At 36.2% G+C, this 21,622-nt stretch overlaps 1 protein-coding gene across 6 annotated transcripts in view; it reads left to right on the plus strand.

Moving 5' to 3' along the window:
- Positions 1-21,622, plus strand: part of tox (thymocyte selection-associated high mobility group box) — a 115,768-nt gene that overhangs the window by 40,673 nt on the left and 53,473 nt on the right. For 4 of the 6 annotated variants that reach the window (XM_088918798.1, XM_088918794.1, XM_088918793.1 and 1 more), the window contains exons 2-3: positions 18,141-18,206; positions 21,329-21,436. In XM_088918798.1, the coding sequence (XP_088774924.1) occupies positions 18,141-18,206; positions 21,329-21,436 (174 nt within the window). The remainder of the gene's footprint in view (positions 1-18,140; positions 18,207-21,328; positions 21,437-21,622) is intronic. The other 2 variants (XM_088918795.1, XM_088918799.1) reach the window with 1 other exon arrangement.

A 21,622-nucleotide genomic window follows, 5' to 3' on the forward strand; every position in this document is an offset into this window, starting at 1 on the left:
CTTGACATGCATAAGCACTGAGGTAACAAATAAAAACAGACACATACCTGTTTTTAGAATTTTTTTTGGTTATAGGTGGTATTTTTATTTTATCTGCTTGTTAACATTTGCAGAAGAATCACATCATGATTTAAGTGCTTTCTGAACACTATAAAACTGATCAGTAGAAATATAAAAAATATTCTTACCTTACAAATATATTTTGTATATTGTTCTCACATCTTTAACTGTTTCTCTGTTATTTTTGTTTGCTTAATTGTCTTAATTGTTCTTCATCTTTACACTAGATATTCAGACTACTATATTAGTCAAGAAAGCAATAGCATTTTAGTTATTCAGTATTTAAATTTGAAGCACAAAATAGCATTGCAGACAAATAATGTATTTTCTCAATTCTTGAGTTTAGGAAAAAATCTTATTTATTTGTTGAAAATGTCCTCAACAAGTTGTAAGGATACCCAAAGGTGGAGATATGGATCCTGTGCAGCCGCAGGAGTAGCCGGTAGACAAAGCAACAAACTATCCAAATCGAGAGGCGAGTTCGTGGTCAATGGGAGTAAGGAGGGTCAAAATCCAAGACAGACACCGGAGGCAAACAATCCAAAACGAGAGGCGAGATCGTGGTCGAAGGGAGAAAGGTAGGTCGAGATCCTGGACAATCACAGGAGGCAAACGATCCGAAACGAGAGACGAGGTACGAAGTCCAATGGCAAAAGGGGAAGTCCAAAATTCAAAGTGTCACAAGGTATAGGGCACGCCAGGTAGAGCTCTAAGGGAGATAACTCAATACCGAGCAGCGAGAAGCGGGTTATGATGGTATAAATAGCGCAGGGTGCCGCACGGTAAAGTGTGTGCAGGTGGATTAACATGTGCGGCGGCGCTTGCTAGAATTAACCTGCTGCTGGTGCTGATTAGTTCGCTTATGGGTTGTTCTCCGCTGGCTGGCGGTCGTGACACAAGTACACAAAAAAGAGAAAACAAAGTATAACCCTGTGAATAAATTGTCACATTATGTAGTCTGATTTAAGATTTAAATATCTGAATAAAATTTAATTTCTCATAGTTTAATTATATAATTGTAACAAATCTTCAGTCCAAGCTAGGAGCAGTTTAAATAGATTAGAATACTGTATTATAGGACTCCAAGCACACACTTCACAACCATGCTGTTTTATATGGAAATCAAATTGGAACTGATGAGTGTGTACAGTAATCCGAAAAAAAATCAGATTTCTGCTTTTCTGATTATATATTATATATTTATATAGCCTAGGTAAGGTATTCGGGATATGGAGAGTTTGAAACCAGGAATAATATAAAACACTGATGCATTTTCATTTTCATGCATAAGCTGTTTTGTTATTTTTCCCTCTTTTAACTTTCAGGAATACCCAGCATATACTGTATCTACTGTATCCCTTTTAAAAAATCCACTCTTGATCAGTCATCCCTTCAGAACTACTACCTTCTCCCCAGGGGTGTTAACCCTGGCTTCCTGGCAACATTTTCCCATGATTTTCTAATCATGGCCTTTGAATAATCCACATCTATGAACTGGCTTCATCACTTTGTTCTCCTCCCCACTGATAGCTGGTGTGTTGTGAGATTACTGGCGCACTATGGCTGCCGTCGCAACATCCAGGTGGGGCTGCACATTGGTGGTGGTGGAGGGGAGTCCCCATTGCCTGAAAAGCACTTTGAATAGAGTGTCTAGAAAAGCCCTATATAAATGTAAGGAATTATAATTATTAATCTCATTCTGCAGGTGTTTCTCAGGGCTCCATCCAAGGTCCCCCCACATTTCTCTTTCTACATCCACTTTTAGGTCCCATCATTTCTTCCCCCAGAATTTCACATCATATTGATGCTGCTAGTGCTCAGATCATTCATTTTCCCTTGCTGCAACTCAGATTTTCTACCATGTCTGTGCCTGTTTTTACTGCTATCTGTACAAGCATGCACTCCTACCATTTTCAACTCAACCTCTCAAAGCCTAGGAAGGTTTTTTTCATTTCTTCTACTCCCGCCTCTATGGACTTCTTTATTTGTTTCTTTACTGCACCACCCTCTCCTCCTCTTCTTCTGCCTAGATCCTCTGTCTCAGTCTTGACACTTCCCTCTTCTGTTCCAACACATTTCTTGTCTCGCTCCTTGCACTGCTTCTTATGCACCGCTCACTGAATCTTAACAACTCTTCTACACAGTAGACTGTTGTTACTCCTTGTTGGCCGGGCTCCCTGCTAAAACTATGTGTCCACTCCAAATCTTTGCCTTTTCTCTTCTTTGCTTTGTCCTCAACATTACATTCCTATTTCTGCCTGTATCTGGTTCAGAATCCTAGTCTTTCTTTGTCTCTTACCTGTCCTCAGTCCCTTCTCCCTCCCTTTAGTACCTTCCATTCCTCCTTTTCTAACCAATTTTCCACACCCCTCCCTGTTCTCCCCACTCACAGAGCGCGGTCATTTTCCATCCCTCACCCCTCCGTTTTTGAACAAACTGAACACAGTAATGAGACTGGCTCAGTGCCTGACCACCTTTCACCGCCAGCTCATGGCTCATCTATTTAGACATCACCTATGGTCTCTCAGCTTTCAGTTCCATTCTTCAGTATGTCCTTGACTCTCAGGCTGGCAGTGCGATTTGCTTATTTTTCCTGTTCATTGTTGATATGGAATACATGCCGCTGGACTGCCTTTGCTGCTTCTTGATATCTACACCATTCATAAACTGTTGTAAATCTTACTATTTAATTGTGCCTGTCACTCTGCTTGAATTGCACTAGAGTTTGAACTAGTCATATTTTTTATTTTCTGAACTTGTTGTATTCACTTGATTTTTACATACCTACATTTTGTCATACATTATATACTTCATTTTAATGTATAAGGTTGCCTGGAAATAAAGAATAATATCAAGGAATTACTTATTAGTTATAAGAATATTGTAACGCAACGGGGGCTCAGGCGGGCGCCCTTGCCGCATCAGGTCGGCCCCGCACCGTCCGGGGCTCGAACCCGGGACTTCCGCGTCTCTCTGCAGCGACCTAGCCCCGTGAGCTAAAGAGAGATCTCTCCACAGCCCAGTAGCTGTAGTCCTGCTATCACAGGGAAGGGCGGTGACGTCACCTGCTCTGGTACGCCGGCTCTTACACAGTACCTGTCGGCCGTAAGCGTTACACTCTCCCCCGCTTAAATCGCCGTCCCCGGCGAAGGGCTATCCCATCCCACTTCTGACACCCATGTAACGCAACGGGGGCTCAGGCGGGCGCCCTTGCCGCATTAGGTCGGCCCCGCACCGTCCGGGGCTCGAACCCGGGACTTCCGCGTCTCTCTGCAGAGACCTAGCCCCGTGAGCTAAAGAGAGATCTCTTTACAGCCCAGTAGCTGTAGTCCTGCTATCACAGGGAAGGGCGGTGACGTCACCTGCTCTGGTACGCCGGCTCTTACACAGTACCTGTCGGCCGTAAGCGTTACAATATGTAATTCTGGAAGCATTTCTTTTATTTTAAGAGCTTAATGAGTAGAACACAGTACAGATGACAGATATAGTAATATTAGGTATTTCTTCTTAGACATCTTAGAATTGCCAATGTAATTGTCAGAGTGGCATTTTAAATCTCCATTTCAGAACAGAAAGGACAGAAGGACAAGGAACAGATGAGAGAGTGGCGTGCTTGTCTTTTTTATAAGTTTCATTCAGTTCAATCTTGTGTAGTAAGACGAAAATAAAATTCTGAATGTAAAATAGTACCCGTTTTTTAACTCAAGACTATTTGACTTCTTGTGATCTCCATTTGCATTGTGCAGTGCATGTAGTCTGTCCCCAGATTTGAGCTCCCATCTCAGGCACAATTAAGAAGTCTGAGCTACACAACCCAAATGGGTGTCAGACCCACCTGGGTACTGTACTGAACCTTGGCTACTGAAATGGGCTTTTCAGATTATGTAAGTGCATTATGTGTTTATGTGTGATTTTTCTGAGAGCATATAGATTTCTCATGACCAGCTAAAACTGATAATTGGACTTTCCATTGAGTTCCAGGGTTAAAATACAATTAATATTTAATAAAATGTGAATGTTGTTTTTGCATTAAATTTATTTTTATGTGCAAAATACAACAGACTTGAGCAGCACAATCTTCTTGGTGCAACCCAACCCTGCTTCTTGCTATATTAAAGTGTAAAAAGAATAATCATGAGATTGTTGTTTAACCTTATGGTTTTGTATTGCATAAATTCTACGTGCTGACTCGGCAAACTCCCAAATTGAGTCTTCTAGCCCAGAAAACCTTTGGAATGTGTATAAGCCAGTTTCAAACATCCAAGCTCTGCAGCAGTAATTAATGTTTTTTTTTTCTTTTTATGGCTTATGCATTATAATCCTTTACATTGTTTTGACAAGGGGTTCAGACTCAGGCTTGTAAATCTGAGCGCTTAAAGGATTTATTCCCTGTGTATTGCAATTTAGGAATGAATACCTGAAAGATAAATCAGTCCTACAAAGTTTAATATTTAAATTTGTTTCTTGCAAATATAGCCATATACGGTCACACACCCTGTTTAGAAATAAGTGGAAGTAAAAGCTTAAGTTGCTTGACCCAAGGGAGTATACAGAAGTGCAACACAAAGGAGCTTTGTGCATGACTGTACCCAAAACTCTACAAACTCTAACCCACCAATGCAACCAGTCTTCTCTAACAAAAATAAGTAGAAATTTCCAATAGCTGTTTAATTCACTTCCCATTTTCCAGCCAACTTGAGAAGAAAAGAATAGAAGCAGAGAAATTTAGACCATCATTTTGAATCGTTATTTACAGGTTGCAAATGAAATTTCGTTTGCATCTTTTTTTTTTCCGATATGAATCCCCCGTTATTAGTAGACAAGAAAATCACAATAGCTCTCTTTCTAAACCAGAGTGGCGGAGCAGCAGGATTTCAGGCACTTAGTTGTGCCGGAGCTTTAGAAACAATTGCAATTTGGAAATAAAACATGATTTTGTGGTGGCGCAGTGCAGACAAAGAGGGGATCATCAAAAGCATGATTTTCAGTTAAAAGATGATTGACATGCTGATATTGCAGGGAAGGGGTGGGGGGAGGTGCACTGGTCTCTCCCTCTCGACTCTGACCTACTTTTGTGGCTGCTTATTATTCAAGCTACAGTATATGTTTCAAAAAATCTGTGTAATTCAGTTTGGCATCCTCTCCTGCATGTTCACCCTGGAGCAGTAGGTGCTCTGTAATATTAGCAACGTCCCCTGTTGAGTTGTATTTAATATAAAAATCCTAATATACTCATAACTCAGGAAGAAGCTGTTAATTGTTACTAGGGAACTGCTTGATTGTAGACTACATGTCTCATCAAGGGCTCTGCCTATTAGTAACCAGTGTTGACATTTAGATTTAAATTGAATTTGCTCCTAATTAAACCCGGAGGGGACTGATCCTTTCAGATCTACAGGTTAATAATATTAGTCAGAAATTGTTAAACACTGAAGCTAAATTCTCCAAGAGTATTGTTGTCTGCTGAATTTCAGGGGTTAGGAGGCGGGCGGGGGGGTGCATAATTAAAAATAAAAGAATTAATTATTGTGAGGTAGTCGCTTCATGTTATGGAATTTTTAATGTGTATATTCTGTTTTGTTCTGTTCTTTTTAAGTCCTGAACCATAAAGGTTCAAGTAGTTGTGGGCGTTAAAAAAAAGAGATTTCAAACTGAATTTATTTAGTCATCTTCAGATATTTATTTTAAAGAGCCATAGGAAATCAAACAACTAAACCGTTACATAACGTTGTTGTTTCCATTAACAAGGTGTTCTTTTCCACAGTATTTTGATGTGGCTTGTAAGCATATTTCTTTTCTATTCGTGATCCTACAAGGTTTTGCACTTATGGTACAGTCAGCATACAGGCCTCAGAGTCAAAAGACCAACCAAATTGGTGGAGAAGGAGTCAATAAAATACCCCAGTTATGTAAACGTCTGCTAAAACTGTTTTTTCAAGTGTCAGGCTGCAATGGGAGTAATGATGAGGAATAAAATTGGTTCCAGTCTCCGAAAGATTTATGATTCTTGAAATACAAGTTAAAATGCTAGTGCTGTTTTTGTGGGGGGTAGAAAATTAGACTTTTTTTATAAGCACTTCTTGTCACAGAAGTACCATTCACCATTTGATAACCTTTTAAAAGCTCTTCTTGCCCATAAGAGAATGTTTTAGATTGACCTGATTTACATTATATATCTACTTCCATATAAAAACATAAGAAGCATAATACAGATGAACTGTAGATGCCCTGAAACCAAGATCTTTTTGGTTAGAAAAGAAAAACAGACTTTTGTATACCTCTTATTTTATAATGTAAGACAGAGATTAGAAATTTGTGTTTTATTACCACAGAGTTTTTTAATTGATGTGTCACGGTAGTTGATGATGGATTACTGCACCAGCTGTGGTTTAAGAAAGTCCTTTCTTAGCCAAACAAGCAAACTGGATTCAGCCAATATCCATATGAACTTCTTTTTCTGGAAAAAAAATAGAAAGAATGCAGCATTTAAAAGTCATTGAATCTTTCAAACCCCAGAGACATTTCCACTCAGAAGTTTGTTTTAGAAAATGTTTCCTTTTTCAAAACTTCAAAACATTTAAACATTAATTTTTAAAAAATTTAAGGTTTACAATTACTTTTCTCATTGGAAAAATGATTCTGTTGAAATGTAGTTTAAAATGCTCCTAAGGGAAATTAAAAAGGTGTCTCACATAACACATAACACTTTCCATATATTTGCCATAAGCACACTGTAAAACTTCACAAATTAAGCTAAATATGTGAAGTTGCCATCTAATCGTATACTGTAAGTAAGTGTAATATTTCATCAGCAGTTAATAGAAAACTTATTTGTACTGTATATATTCATACAAACATGCTATAAATAAAGAAACTTCAACAGAAACTTGCTTTAAATGAGGCTTTTTCACCCTTAATCATACTGTACATCTGAGCAGCAACTTTGATTTGGAATCTAGATCAGCAGGCATCCTTCTTTCCTTTTAAACTCCACCCCTGCAGCTCAAGATCTGCGGTGGGCAACATGCCAATTTATTGTTAAACCACACCTCTGCAAAGGTGCAAGGTGAGGTTAATTCCTCACTGATAACTAGAGAAAGAAAAAAAAACAGTTCTGCTGCGGAGATGTTTTCAGGTGTGACACACCTCAGCAATGTTTTTCTAACTGATATGTTGAATTTGCTGAATATTTCAGTTTTTTTTTTAGATTTTATTTACTCACTAATGGGACAAGTGGGATAGATTTGTTCTGCACCTCAAATAGTTTTAAACTGTTTAAACCACCTGTTTGCCACTGATTTCAATTTTACACTTCTCTTAAGTTGAGTCTTCTTCCTTCAAGCTCTGCTTTCCAGAAGGCATTGAAGGCCTTTTTGTGAGTACTTTGTAAACATTTCCAAGGTACTGTATAGCTGATGTCATGGAAGTTAGGGTTACCACAACTGACTAATTGACATTATCCAATCCATGATTTATTCTTACCATACAAATGGTGGAGGTGTCAGATTAATATACACCACTCAAACAAAGTTTCCCAAATAAAGAGAAAGATATTAAAATATGAGCACACCTTTGGACCAAGAGCAAAACCATCTGTTTAAACTGTTTACACTCTTGCTGATAAATAGTTTTCTTGTTGACTCCCCTGTATATGTTTAAAAAGCATGGGTCAACCACTGCCAGATGCAGGTTAATTGTTCATACTTCAGAAACTACAGTAGCTCTCTGTACTTACTCTGCATCTACCATTGTATCACAGGATGTATAACCTTTGTATCCTTGCTTTAGATTCATTCTTTTATCCTTTCAAATCATCTTTCTGTAAACATTCTGCCCATGTGCTTTTTATATGACCTTTAGGGTTTTTGCTCGAGAATACATTTGCTTTATAAACTATAACTATGGTTTCAGATCTTAAAGCAGTTGTAAAAAGAAAAGCTAAGCACTAAACAAACTACAACAGAACAAAATTCCATGAAAACAGAACAGCTTCATTATGTTCTCAGAATAAACACATCTATGCATTCAGTCAAGCAGAATAATATATTCATGTCAATTACAGTTTAGATAATTGCTTATATACTGTAGTCTTCTGGCAATGTAGCAAAAAAACAAAACAAATGAAGCTTTCTGTACAACACAATTTTTATAAAATTGTCACAAAAAGACTTTTCAAAAATAGTGTTGGTAGTTCCACAGCACACGAGTTTGATTAACTTGTTTGAAACCCTTTTGTATCACTTACTGGAATGACCCTGAACTGTTTTCTGGTGCTGAGTGTCAGCTACTCAATTTCTTGGTAAGAATTAGTGTCTACTATGTTGGGATATAAGCGTGGTCTATAGATTCTCTACTTAAATATATTAAACTTTAACAATTCTGAAGTTTGTATAATTTATACCACATTGAATTCTTAAAATGCAAAACACCTCTTTATACATTAAATACACAATCCCTCTTTTCACATTTAAAATGAAGTTTATAAATTGTTGAGTTGCAGATTTCTTGATGCTTATCGTAGCTTTAATTCCTCAGTCTTCATTTTCTACTCATATAATAAGCTATATTATAATTGCTTTGTTAATTAGAGTCAAATTAAATACCTTCCAGTGTAATTTCCTGAAAGAGTTACTAATTGGGCTACTGCTCATGTGCACTTCTTCTTTACTTAATTAAGAATAAAAGCTCTAGTGATCACCACTGGCCGTTTTAGCTTTGTAAAAATCTGAATACTGGCAATACTTTATATTATATACTTATATACTGATAAATATTAAAAAGAGAAATTGAGTACAATATTGAAACAAATAGCAATTTTCTTTTTTTAATGCAATTTTATACCCCGTAAATGCATTTATAATGAAAGATTCAGTAATATGAATAATTCTGTACAAGAGATACCTCAGACTGCTGTTTTCCATTCTTGGCCATCAATGTGTTTATGGCTGCAAAATATCAGTATTTCTACTAGGAAACATCACTATACTGCCATTGAATCAGTGCAGGTTGGGTGGGAAGGTTTGTCTGTATGTCTTGTTCTCTCAGGTTGACAACACAATATTTGTTGAGGTTGAGACCATCATGGTATTGCCTAGTTCCCCTTAGTTTTATGAGTTTGCAACATCTGCTGATGAAGCCAGTCTGGGGAATTAAGGGCCCAACTAGACAATCAATTTTCATTCCCTGCCTCTCACACACATCCGGGATAAAAATTCCTCATTTGAAAGTATCTGTATGAATCAAAAGATTGTTATTTTTTATATATAAGATAACCATAAATTCTGCCATTGTATGTTTATATTGTATGTTGTATGGTAGTATTAAAATTTTGTGCAGAAATTGATATCCTGTAATCAGAACTGAAAGTGCTGGGTAATGCAAAGCTGTTGTTTTCACAGGGGCTTTTTACAGGAAATCAAAAATGAAGATACTGTTAGAAATGCAAGAAACATCATATTTTCAAGGCTGTAGGATTCTAGTTACTACAGTACACTTTTACACAAGTTCATTAAACACTGAATGATGCCGGTTTATAGTGAGGATATAATTAGCCTTCAAGAACCTAAATTGAGAATGATGTCATGTTATTGTGATCTGTAGCTTAGAGGTCCAGTCTAAGGAAATCTAATACTTGTGAGCTACCATCCATCCATCTCACAAGCTCTCTGCCCCTCCCCCAACTAATCTGAATATCCATCCATTTTCTAACCACTTCTTCCAATTCAGGGTCACGGGGGAGCCAGAGGCAAGCAACAGGCACAAAGTAGGCTTCACCCTGGACAGGACGCCAGTCCGTCACAGGGCAGACATAGATAGAGACACACACACTCACACCTATGGCCAGTTTTCCCAGAAGCCAATTAACCTACCAGTATGTTTTTGGACTGTGGGAGAAAACCAGAGCCTAATCTAAATATGTTTTAGAAATAATAATAACTCATCTTCCCCTCCTCCATTACTTACCCACTTCCAATTTTGTCTGTACTGCTCAAGATAATTCACTCCAAACAGATCCCATCATTAAACTAAGCTTGCGGCATACTACTGCCTCTGTAGATTTGGCCAGCCTTCAGGATAGAGAGACACAACTGTCAGATTATGTGAGGTAATTGGAGGCTCAAGGTCTGTGTTGAAATCATATCTTCTCTTTGTGCTGACCTATGGCCACTTCAGCAAGAAAAAGCAGCCCTGGTCAATAAATGTGCATGTTTCTGGAAAGCTGAAAAGAAACACGTAGGCCTGAAATCTGATGTTGCCGCATTTATCTTCAAATTAAATGAAGATAAATGTGAACACTTAGAGAGTTATTTTTATCAGTTTCCTTTTATCAGTATTTCCTATAGAGTGAATCATGTCTTTTGGGGAATTGACAGTTTTGCTTAATTTCCAATTACAAACCAGAATAATCTAGATGTGATCTAAAAATGCATCTATGCCATATTTTCCTGAATAATGATAAAAATTGCAATAAACATTAGGAATAACTCCTGTTATATTAGTATTCTTTTATCTAAAGAACAATTTATTACTGGTAATTGGCCAGTGAGAAAGCAAATCGTGCCTGTGTGAATCACTAAATCATTTACTATGACTCAACTTGCTACCTCCATGCTTGCAGTGCTGCATGCTGTTCTCTAAACCACTCTCACCAGCCCTTCGCTTTACGTTTGCTGTATCAAACTCCAGGTTTTATATAACCTACAAAGCCACCGAGAGAGAGCTCAGTGTGCAGACCAAGATAGCCTGAGGTTGTTGCTGAGTGTTTTCATTTTATCTCTGTACACAGCCCAGCTAGGCCTGTCAGGGGCATGTAGTTTAACAACAGTTCCCTGCATCTCCATCATGTAGCAAACTCCTGCCGGCTTTGAAGAGTCTATTCAGTGATACAGCATTTAACATCAACCAAGCACATTGACTACAGACATCATGCAGACTTTCATTGATTACAGCCCAAAGGCACACTAAAACTGCTGGAGGCATGAGAGCACATCTTTGAACAGGGCCCACCTGAAACTTTCAGGTATCACATTTAACTTAACTGGGATTTGAACCAAGACAGGCACAAGTTTATTATTCCATTTCATCTAATTTATGAAGGAATCAAAAATAAAACATTTGAAACACTGGAATATTTACTGTGAAGATTACATGTTCCATCTTATTTGGGAAAAAAAACAAACACGGAGCACTTGATTTGAGATGAACCAATTCAAATTTTTCCTCACCATTGCAACTCATAAAAATGAGGCTAGTTTTTATTTTAAAACTGCATCTCTGCGAGTCAAAAGAACACTATTTCTGAAAGCCAGCAAAATTCAGAAAGTATTTAAATTAGCCGTGCAGGAGCATATTTGTACTAAACAGTTTTAAATGCTAATACAATACATCCTTGTTAAACTAAAGAAATTGATTGGTATTGTGTCTGTTTCAATATTGTTGTAATTTTGTAAGCATCCTTCCTCCACCCTGTCTCCACCTTTGTAGCTCTCCCTTGGTCTCCTTATCACCAGGCATGGGTGTCCCAGCATCCCTGCCCTTGGCCGGAGTGTTGGGCCTCAGCCATGCGGGTTAAATCAAAGTTTCCACAAACGTGATTCTAATTTCATACCATCTTCGGACACCCTAGTTTCTGGGGATTACGTTGTATGTATTATTCCGGAAATCCCATGACCGTGCATTGGAATAAAATTGGAATAACATTGGAATAAAATGGTTAGAAAATGGATAGAGAGATATACAGTATTTATATAAAGTGCGTTTTGAAACCTCTGATTGAAAGGCACTATGTAAGAATACAATGGATTGATTAAAGAGTTTTTATACGTTCACAGTCCGTGTCATTTCAAGCTCGTCTCTTTATGAAACTAGAATTTAGTATTATAATATATATCATTTATATATAGCATTATACTATTTAGTGTTATTTAGTAGTGCTATAATATTTTTATATATTATATATTTAATTATAGTAAATATTTTAGTTTAGATTGAACCACTGGTACTGTAGCCTTACCACTAATAGACATCAGACTGCTCTGTTGTTTCTTTGTTCAGTTTCATTGCCAGTTTCTGAACTACATTTACAATTCTCCAGTCCGCGGGTATTGCACACGTTCTAGTGTCAGCTGAAATATCCTGCTGAAAGGTCAATAAATAACATCCCTAATTTAGTTTATGTACAACTGGGAACAGAAATCATTGCTTCTTACTGTTTGCTTACAATGTTACAACTTGTAACATCATCACAATGTGGGGTGAAAAAAAGAGGATTACATACTGGTCAAATCCTAATTAAAAACAAACTTGCTTTCAAAAAGATCCTATGGGCCGTACCCGCCATTTAATTTTGAAACATGAAATTGCCAAAACAGACTCCAATTAATTGTATCTAAGAATAATTGAATAGTCAACTCATACTGTATATTGGAAAATTGAAGCAAGGGAGAGATGTAGTCGTTTTACCACTGATCTGTTAAAAGACAAATCTTAATGACTATCAACCAATGCTGTTGTATTAACAGATGCTATATGAAAGGATTAAGATGATTCATTCAGGTGAGTAGAGCATTGTATACTATTTAATTATGTTTTTAAAGACATTTTACATTGATCTTAATAATGTTGCTGGGCTTACAATATATCTGACCCTGTGGACTATACTGTATGTATAAATCTTAAAATTGGGTTTATTTTTCCGGATTGTTAAGCATCAAAACATCAAATTAAGTCTATTTTGCTGGCAACACCCATGGGACATTTCATGTCAAAACAAATACTTTTCAAGTATTAAAGAAGGTTATGAATGATCATTTTGATATGTGGTTACTGGATTAAAGTGTTACTATTTCCCAGTAGTTATTTAGTCACATGGTCGTTGTGCGGGGTTCTGCCTATAATTGTACGTGCACCTCTGACTAGATGGTGCCTACAGGAAGTATCCAGGGCTTTTCGACTGTAGTTCTAAACAACTCATTGATTTCTCATTGTACTTGCATAATGGTATTGAATCCTTATTCCGGTTCCAGTTTGCATTTAGCATCATATTACAATTTCTGTTGAAACAGAGCATGAAAAGCCAGTATGAGCAAGTTGGGAAATGACTTGTGCAGATGAGGCAGGGGTGTATTTCTTTAGTAAACAAACTGTGCCAGATCAGATGTGATGCAGATCGCTTTGGTTTCTATAGTGACTGATCTAAATTATGACTAAGAAGAGCCTATTTAGAATTAAGTTTGATGTTGTGATTACCTTGAAATATATTACCTGAATCCTAATTTATATGGCTTTTGAATGCTCTTCTGCACTTTATGTAATTTGTTGCAGTCATTGCTTCGACACATATATATTATCAGTTAACAAGACACCTGACAGAATAGCTTCTTGATACCTAATTGCTTTATGTTAATGCATTATTGATGAACTAATTGAGCCTCCTTCAGCGGTTCTGTTAATGTGAATGTGATAAATCTGCTTTCTATCACAAACAATACCCAAAGTGTGTCACTTATGTAAGTCTAAAACATTCTATAACTTTAATTTCCATAATACTCACCACTGTACACTTTCAATTATTATATTAGATTGAAAATTCTCTTTCCATCTTTACCATCATATGGGAGGCTCCTAAGGCTAAAAACTCTTCATTTCTAAAAGAGTAATCGTTTGCTAAGCATATTTTACAGCACAGTGTTTGAGGGATCTGAGTCTTTTCTAGTGAATGGTTTTTTTAGTGAATGTCCTTCATTTTTAAAGCTTTTAATGTGGTCCTGTGTAAAACAAAAAATATTGATAATTTTGAACATTGTAAATGATATGTAAATGGTTTGTTTCAGGATGTTTTGGATACTATTTCTTCCATGTCTGTTTGGAAGAAAATATAACCATTGTGTAGTTGATGTGCTGCTTACTGTGGGTTTATTAAACTGTGATAAAAATTCCTTCTAAAACAGCTAAAAAGGAATACAAAGGAATTTTGTCTGAAACATCCTGAAACAAAATTATTTTTAATGATCCAGACCATCCTCTTTGCCAAAAATGAAGATGACAAATGTTCAATAACCACAGAATAAGGGCCTTCAAATGATAACCTTAATAAAAAATAACATTTTGCACAGACATACATTTGCTGTTTTCAGCCTCTCAGGTGTGAAGCAGCCATCATATGATGACTTGGTGTCCCTGTAGAGATGATTGTAATACTGGGACAAGGTCATATTTTATGAAGCAAAACTGTACTGTTCAGATTCATTTAGATAGTGCATTCATATGTATGCCAACGGAAATTTGTATTGGAATTGTTTTGTTTTGACAATTGTTCAGTCTCTCTTTCTATATATATTTGGAAAATAATGCATTACTAAATATGCTGATGGATCCTAAATATTTGGAAACATTCATATCATAATGCTTTATAGAATAGTATAATATAGCATTATTGTCAAGAGATAATTTTGATTACAAACCCTTAATGATTTTGTTTTTGAAAAGAAGTCTTCTCTAGGGTCCCTTCTTGCATACTGTTCTTGATACATTATACTTCAAGACCCTAAGAAATTGAATTTACATTCATTCAGTTGGGTTTAATGAACATGTACAGTATTAAGAAATGTTATGCAATGCCACTGTTCTATTTTGAGGAAAACAGCATTGTTTGCTTACTTTTTCATTTTAATTCAAATATACTGTATGAGATACAATTATCTTAAATCTCAAACCATAACATATTAGTTATTTTAACTTATTAGTAATAGATGCTGTCTAACTGATTTTGCAGGAAACGAGTTTTCTACAGAAACTCTTCTTGTCTCCCTGGAATTCCCTGAGGAGTGATACACACTGTAACCATGAGCAACCCAATATTATTCAAGCTTTTCTCCTTTTAAGTTTTAATTTAAGTGAAATGCGAGTGTGCAGGTCTTTTCCTACTTTGAGTTTGTTTCTTAGTAATTTTAGTGTAACATATTCTAAAATATAAAGCTGACAGGATTGTTAATTTTATTTTGTTGATGTCAGCATGCAAGCTGGAATTATGTTTCAGCCTGGAATTAACCCTTTACTTGTTCCTAAATATTTTAATGTACAGTATGGCACTGTAGTGCATTTTAAGAACAACTTCTGCTTCCACAGATCTACCAGTGATTAAAATTAAATATAGACATTTCAGAAGTTTTCTGTGTTGTAGAGAGGCACAAATGGATGTATTTTAAAGTACAAAATGGAAGTTAAAATGTGATCGATATGGAAAGAAATGCATACATTCTTCTTTTTTAAATGTCCTTTATTTGTAAAGAGTATGTCTGTTATTAGGTCTGTTGCCAACATTGCCAATTAATACAGGCTTTTTAATTAAACAACAGATAACTGATAATGAATAGATGAGTTCCATTATTTAGCCAGCTGAATTCTTTATAGATGTGTGATTAATCATTTGTTCTTGGTGAATTGATGGCGCACATTTCAGAAATAGAAGACTTTGTTCTATAAAAATATTATGCAAAATTAACACTTACATAAACACTGCACTGTAAAACAGAGTGTAGATGAATCAAAGCCCTTGTGAAGGTGTTGTCTGCTGAAATATACATTATTACAACACTAGCTTGTAACAGTTCCTTGGGTTTGTATTAAAGAGCACCGTATACCAATATTTGTTTTATTTCTTTCATAAAAAAGCAATAATTAATAATTAATCAAAATAAATGAATTTTAATCATTAGCAGTTAGACAGCAGTGTGAGACACTTGGACCTAACTGAGGAGATCTGAAATTAGATTTTTACTCTTCACAGCAAAGAGGACAAAAAGCTGTGAGTGTTTCATTTGTTTTCAGAATATTACAGAAGAAAAACCTGGCCATTTAATTTGAAAAAAAAAACAACCTTCAGTTTGACCCTTAGTGTCTTAAAATAACAGTCAATCATTCATCCACAGGAAATGAAAAAACTAAAGATGCCAGAATTAGCTTTGCCAATGACTACAATGTCTTGATTTTGTTATTGTTCTTTTTTGTTATGCCCTTGTACGTGTATACTACAGTATGCATTGAGTCATAAATTAAAAACTCAAAACTGTTTGCTCCATGTCTGACAACTGTTTCTTTTTACTAAATGATGGACTTTCTTGAACAAAATGCTCCATTAACAATTAATAACTCAGCTCCTTTGAAAAACCCTCATGGGTAACTCTTTCTAGGATCCCTGACATCCCACTTGTGTGTACCTGCAAATGTTCGCAGTGATAAATTGCAGTTTTTTCTTTTTTTTTGTACTATTTGACCTGCCCGGAGTCACTCTCTCAATTAAAGTAATCCGTTTGCACATAAAAAGTAGCATATCTTTCCTTGCTTTAAAAGGCCTAGAACATATAAATTGAAATATAAGATAAAGTGTTCTGGAAGTAGTGACAGTAAGCTTCTTTAATCAGTGGATTCAAAAGAACTACCAGGGGCAAAAATGTAACAGTTCCTGTGTTCATTAGAATTAAATAAAGGCTTTTCTGAATTCAAGGAAAATCGTTATAAGCTGTGACTGACCCATTTAGTTTTTACCATGAGAGCAGTTCAAAATTGCTAAAAATGATAAGTAAAATGAAACGCCACTCCAGTAATAGTACAACAAACAAGAACAACAAATGTTTTCATAGAGACCTATAATCTGCAGAGCACAACAGTGGTTAATATATTAATCATGTTGTATAGATTATTTGATTAATGAGTTCACACAATGAAGCACAGATAGCCTTAATATAAAATGAACAGTCCATCCAATTGAACAGCACACTGAAAGGCTTGCATTAAAAAGACATTCAATACAAGACAAAATGATCAGTTATGATAGAATAATAGGGTACAATGCTTTTGTCAAACCAAGGAAAACGTACTCAATGCACAAGAAGTCTGATTCACAAAGAACTTCTCAGGTCTGTTTTCCAGTCACCCTCTGGTTTTTTGTACATTCTTAAGATCCAGTCTGCCTTGGCATTCTGTACAGATAATAGATCTATATTCATCTGGGATTTTAAAAGACCCCAATCACACCCTGACAGCTTTCTAATGGAATTCTGATGGCATGTCCCTCTCCTGGTATTGAAATCATTACTGATTTCGTCTTTTGATATTAATCAGTCATCTTTCATTGCTTTTAATGGGAGGCCTTTGAAAATCTTGGTACAAAGTGATTTGCCATCTGGTGAAATAGGATTCTTATCGTCAGCTAATTTTTTCACCTTGAGAGACTGCAAGAAATGATAGAATCTGTTGTTTAATTTCCATTGTCACAATGCTTTTATGATCCTAGAAAATTACCCTTAAAAGTGGTGATCAGGTGTGTGCTTTCTTAGTTCCAACGGTCATTCATTAGAAATGATTAAATTCGCAGAAAAAAATAATGTAAACTTTGATTACAGTACCTTTTCACGGCTACACAACATTGTGCAATCAATGGCAATTGCAGTGAATGAGAGGGTTCTGAAATGCCTCATTCTTTTCCATGTAATTAATCCGTGTTTTTATAATGAGGTGTTGTGCTGCTGTAAATGTTTGTCACAGAAAATCCACAGAAAGTGCCTTCATTAGGATGTAGAATGTTAAGTTTAATTGAGGCTCCCTGGCTTCTGACACATGAGGAGCTGAAGTGGCTCTAAGGAAAGCATTTCGGATCTTCCTGCCTTGCCCCATTCCCTTTCTTTTGTCCCAAGCAGGGCAATTCATTTAGTGATTCATTAGGACTAATAACAATATGTATGCATGCTACACAGAGTGAGCCATTTTGTTTCATAACAGATTGCAGATGAAAGGAAACCATTCATTTCTTCCCTGTCTGCTGTAATTACTAGTGCACTAATTACCCCAAATCACTGACATCCAGGGTCAATAAGGATGGGAACAGGCACATCAAAGACGATTTCCACAAAAGCAAAGACAATGCCCCTCAACAAAGCCTCTTGGAAAAAGCAGCAATGTTTGTTTGGCTATTTTATCCAACACTTCCTTCCCTCATCTTTCTCTTTCTCTCTCCTTCCCTCTCTTTGATTGTCTGTTTTCAGGGGGTGAATACTTTCTGAATGTTGTTATTTTGTTTGCAGTTTGACGGGGAAAACATGTACATGAGCATGACAGAGCCGAGCCAGGACTTCATGCCAGCAAGCCAGGTGGGTTAATTAATCTTCTCTGCCTTGTTTCAAGTTGTAATTAAACAAATTTAAAGGGATGCATTGCAAATTAGTGGTGCTATCAGTAGCTGCCATAATCAGGAGTAATTATAATTTATAAACAAAGCATTTAAGCCCAGTTTCAAGTTAATGAGATGGAGCTGATAAAGCACAGTGGTTGGCGGGTTGCTGAAAGATGCTGCAGCTTGTTTTTGTACTTGAGGGGAATGGCAGATGCTAGGCCAATCTGATCCTTCCCAACAGTTTTTCTTACCTTTAGGAGAAGCAGTCACTTTTAGCAGGTGCATCACCATAATGGTTCTTATTACAATGTGGTCACGTAACCTGATAACTGTCCAACTTCTCCATTTATGCAAATATCACTGGAGGTCTGTAGAAGTAAAAGCTGCGCACGCGTTTCCCTCAGGTGACCCAAGATATAAAGAAAGCAGTACATCCTAGATGTCACAACAGATCTCTTTTATGTGAGAAGATCTGCCCAATTTACTACCCTGTACAGGCCAATGAGACTGAGTTGAGCCCAATTCACTCTATTGATTCCTGTACAGAGGTGGATATCAGTACAGGCAGTATTAAATTATTCGAAGTAAGGCCCCTAACAAGCTCTTAAAAATTTTTAAAACGTAGATGCGTTTAAAAGTATAACAACAGTCACATTTGTGCACTCCGTTGTTCTCTGTTAAGGCTTTTTAAAGCAAGCATTAAAAACCTTGCATTACTTTTTAAGAATACATTTACTGTAATTAGATATGTATCAGTAACATTTAGTAACTCTTGAAGGGAGATCTTGTGTACTGATTTGCATGTTCCAAAGAAAATAGTAGGTCCAAAATATATTTTCTTTAAAATTTAGTTTGTGCAAACATAGATCATTTATTAAAGATTACATAATTAATGATTATGTATGTATTGCTGGCACTTAAAAATGAGATGCATTTTTAAGTGCCAGCAATATGTTGTAATGTGTTTTTCCCTTGTGGTCCATTCTTCAGTAATAAAAAACTTCTCTGTCTTGCATTCGGGCAGGACAGACTTATGGACAGCTGTACAATTTGTGTCTGACATGCCACAGCTGGTAGTTTCTATTATTGCATGCGTGAATAATTTTAACGCCAAAATTGTTTTCGTTTTGTGCAGTATGCATGTTCTCCCCCCATATTCATTTGGGTTAATGCCAGATTTACTGTTTTCTTTTTGCCCCCTGATGGGCTGGAGGCTACAGAGACTCTTGCCAGCTTTCTAAAGATAAGACAAAACTAGATAAACATCTTCCTGTTGGTTGATTTTAGTTGGGTTTTACGGAGGCAACCACATATCTGCCACCACCATGAAATGAGAAAAGGTTTGGCTGTAGTGTGGGCTAGTGGTTAGGGCTCTAGATTTGTGACTGGAAGGTTGTGGCTTTAAATCCTAGGAGGGGGCACAACTATTGTACCCTTGAGCATGGAACTGAACTCATACTGCATCAGAAAAATGGGTGAGGATGTGTAAGTAGCATCCTCACGGTATTTTTCTTCAGTGTTTATGGTGTGAATGCAGTATTTCCAACTCTATTGTTCTTTACTTCCCAATCGTGTCTATTGTGAGGGACCATTAGAATATTATAAGTTTTAAAACGTACACTTATCAGTTAAGGCAAAAGAAAAAGTAACAAAAAAGAAAACTGCCAAAGTCCTCACAGAAGAAAGCTCTTTTAAGGCTGTAATGTGATGTTTGAATACCAAAAATAACTTACAATATATCAAATGGCAGCATCTTTGTTTTTATAGTTCCATAATCCAATTAGATAAAGAGGGCCCCACCACCTCACAAAACTGTAATTGCATAAACCAAGACATAAAATAAAAATAAAAGAGTTTGCTTTAAGAATGTGCAGTTAAAAAATAGACTGCTCTAAGTTTTGCGTTGTGGAAACTAAATCCCATGGTTTTCATTGCAATTTAACTGTATGGTGCATACCAGAGACATTTAATATGGTTCAACATAAACAGTTTAGTCTGGTTTTCTTTTATTTTTTTTCTTTAAGTGTTCTTCCAGTGCAAAGGCTTTACACACATTACATGCTTAAATATTATTTTACAGCTTGGGCTTAATGAAAAACAAATGTTAATTTATGTGAAAAAAAAATAGTAGGATTTGTCCATATAAAGAATTACCAAAGCACTAGCTTTAATTTCACTTGTATTCTCTATCATTACAAGCTCTATATTATTATATTTCATTTTAGATATTATATTATTTCCATGTACTATACACTACTGTATCCTACATATATTTTATGATGTATACTGTCGGAAAAAATAGGATTTTGTAGAATGGTTGAGAATGTGTATGAGCCCAGAAAATGGCAAATACTCTTAACTGTGTGCACACCTACAAGTTATCAATAACTGAGACAATCCTTTAGTGGTTCATTTTTAATATTTAAAAAGTAGATATTAATTTACAACTGCAACTGTCATCATGCAGATCAAGCAGTTTTTTAATGCTTTTGCTGTTTCCGTGCAGGTGTAATTAAAGTACTGTTAGCAGGAAAACAATTGTTAAAACAACCTGGGTCAGAAGAGGTATGGTAAAAATGTAATTGTCTAAAAAGGATGAGTTAAAATAGAGAGAAATTCCAGGGACTAAAAAACCATGTTCTACACTGAAAGCATTGCTGAGAAAGACATCGTGAGGAGAGATAACAGGTCGTTTAAGGACTTGTGGAGATAGGCCGTACCCAATGAGTCAAATGAAAACTGTATTAATTGTACTCAGTATATCTGCTGATTAAGTAATAGATTATTTCAGTCCCTTAAAAGCAAAACAAGAAATGCTGTGAGTCTTATTATACTTTAGAAAGAGAACGGGCAGAAAGTTAGTCTGTTCATTATCTTCTTTGCTGTGTGTTATAAAACTAAGTACTGTACATTCCTAATGCCAAATGGACACAGAACATGCTTTCTGTTGGGCTGTATCATGCATAAGCCTTTTATTTTGTTTCTAGATTTTTTCTGTGTATATCCTCAGTTATTGAATGTCATAGGATATGTTGGGAAATGCGCTATCCTCTTTTTCATAATTCTTAGTTGATCCATTCACCTTACATTTCACTTCAGTTCCGTGTGCCTGACAGCCCCTCCCAGATGCAACAAAACTTGAAACAGACAGGACCCCAAGGGAAAAGAGATGTGCCATCTCAGGTGGATTATCCTCGACTATCCTGGGTAAATAACGTCTTAATTAAAAAAAAATGTAAAACTTTCATGACTTTTGCATTATACAGATACATAATTTATTTCTTTATGTGATTGTTTATTGAGCTCATGGCGAAAAATAATAGATCTGTCTATACTGTAGATCTCACTGCAGGTTTGTTGCCTTTTGTCTTTATATTCAGATTTTTATCTTAA

This window comes from Atractosteus spatula, chromosome 6 (genome assembly GCF_055471065.1).
Source record: "Atractosteus spatula isolate fAtrSpa1 chromosome 6, fAtrSpa1.hap1, whole genome shotgun sequence".
NCBI classification, from domain to species: domain Eukaryota; kingdom Metazoa; phylum Chordata; class Actinopteri; order Semionotiformes; family Lepisosteidae; genus Atractosteus; species Atractosteus spatula.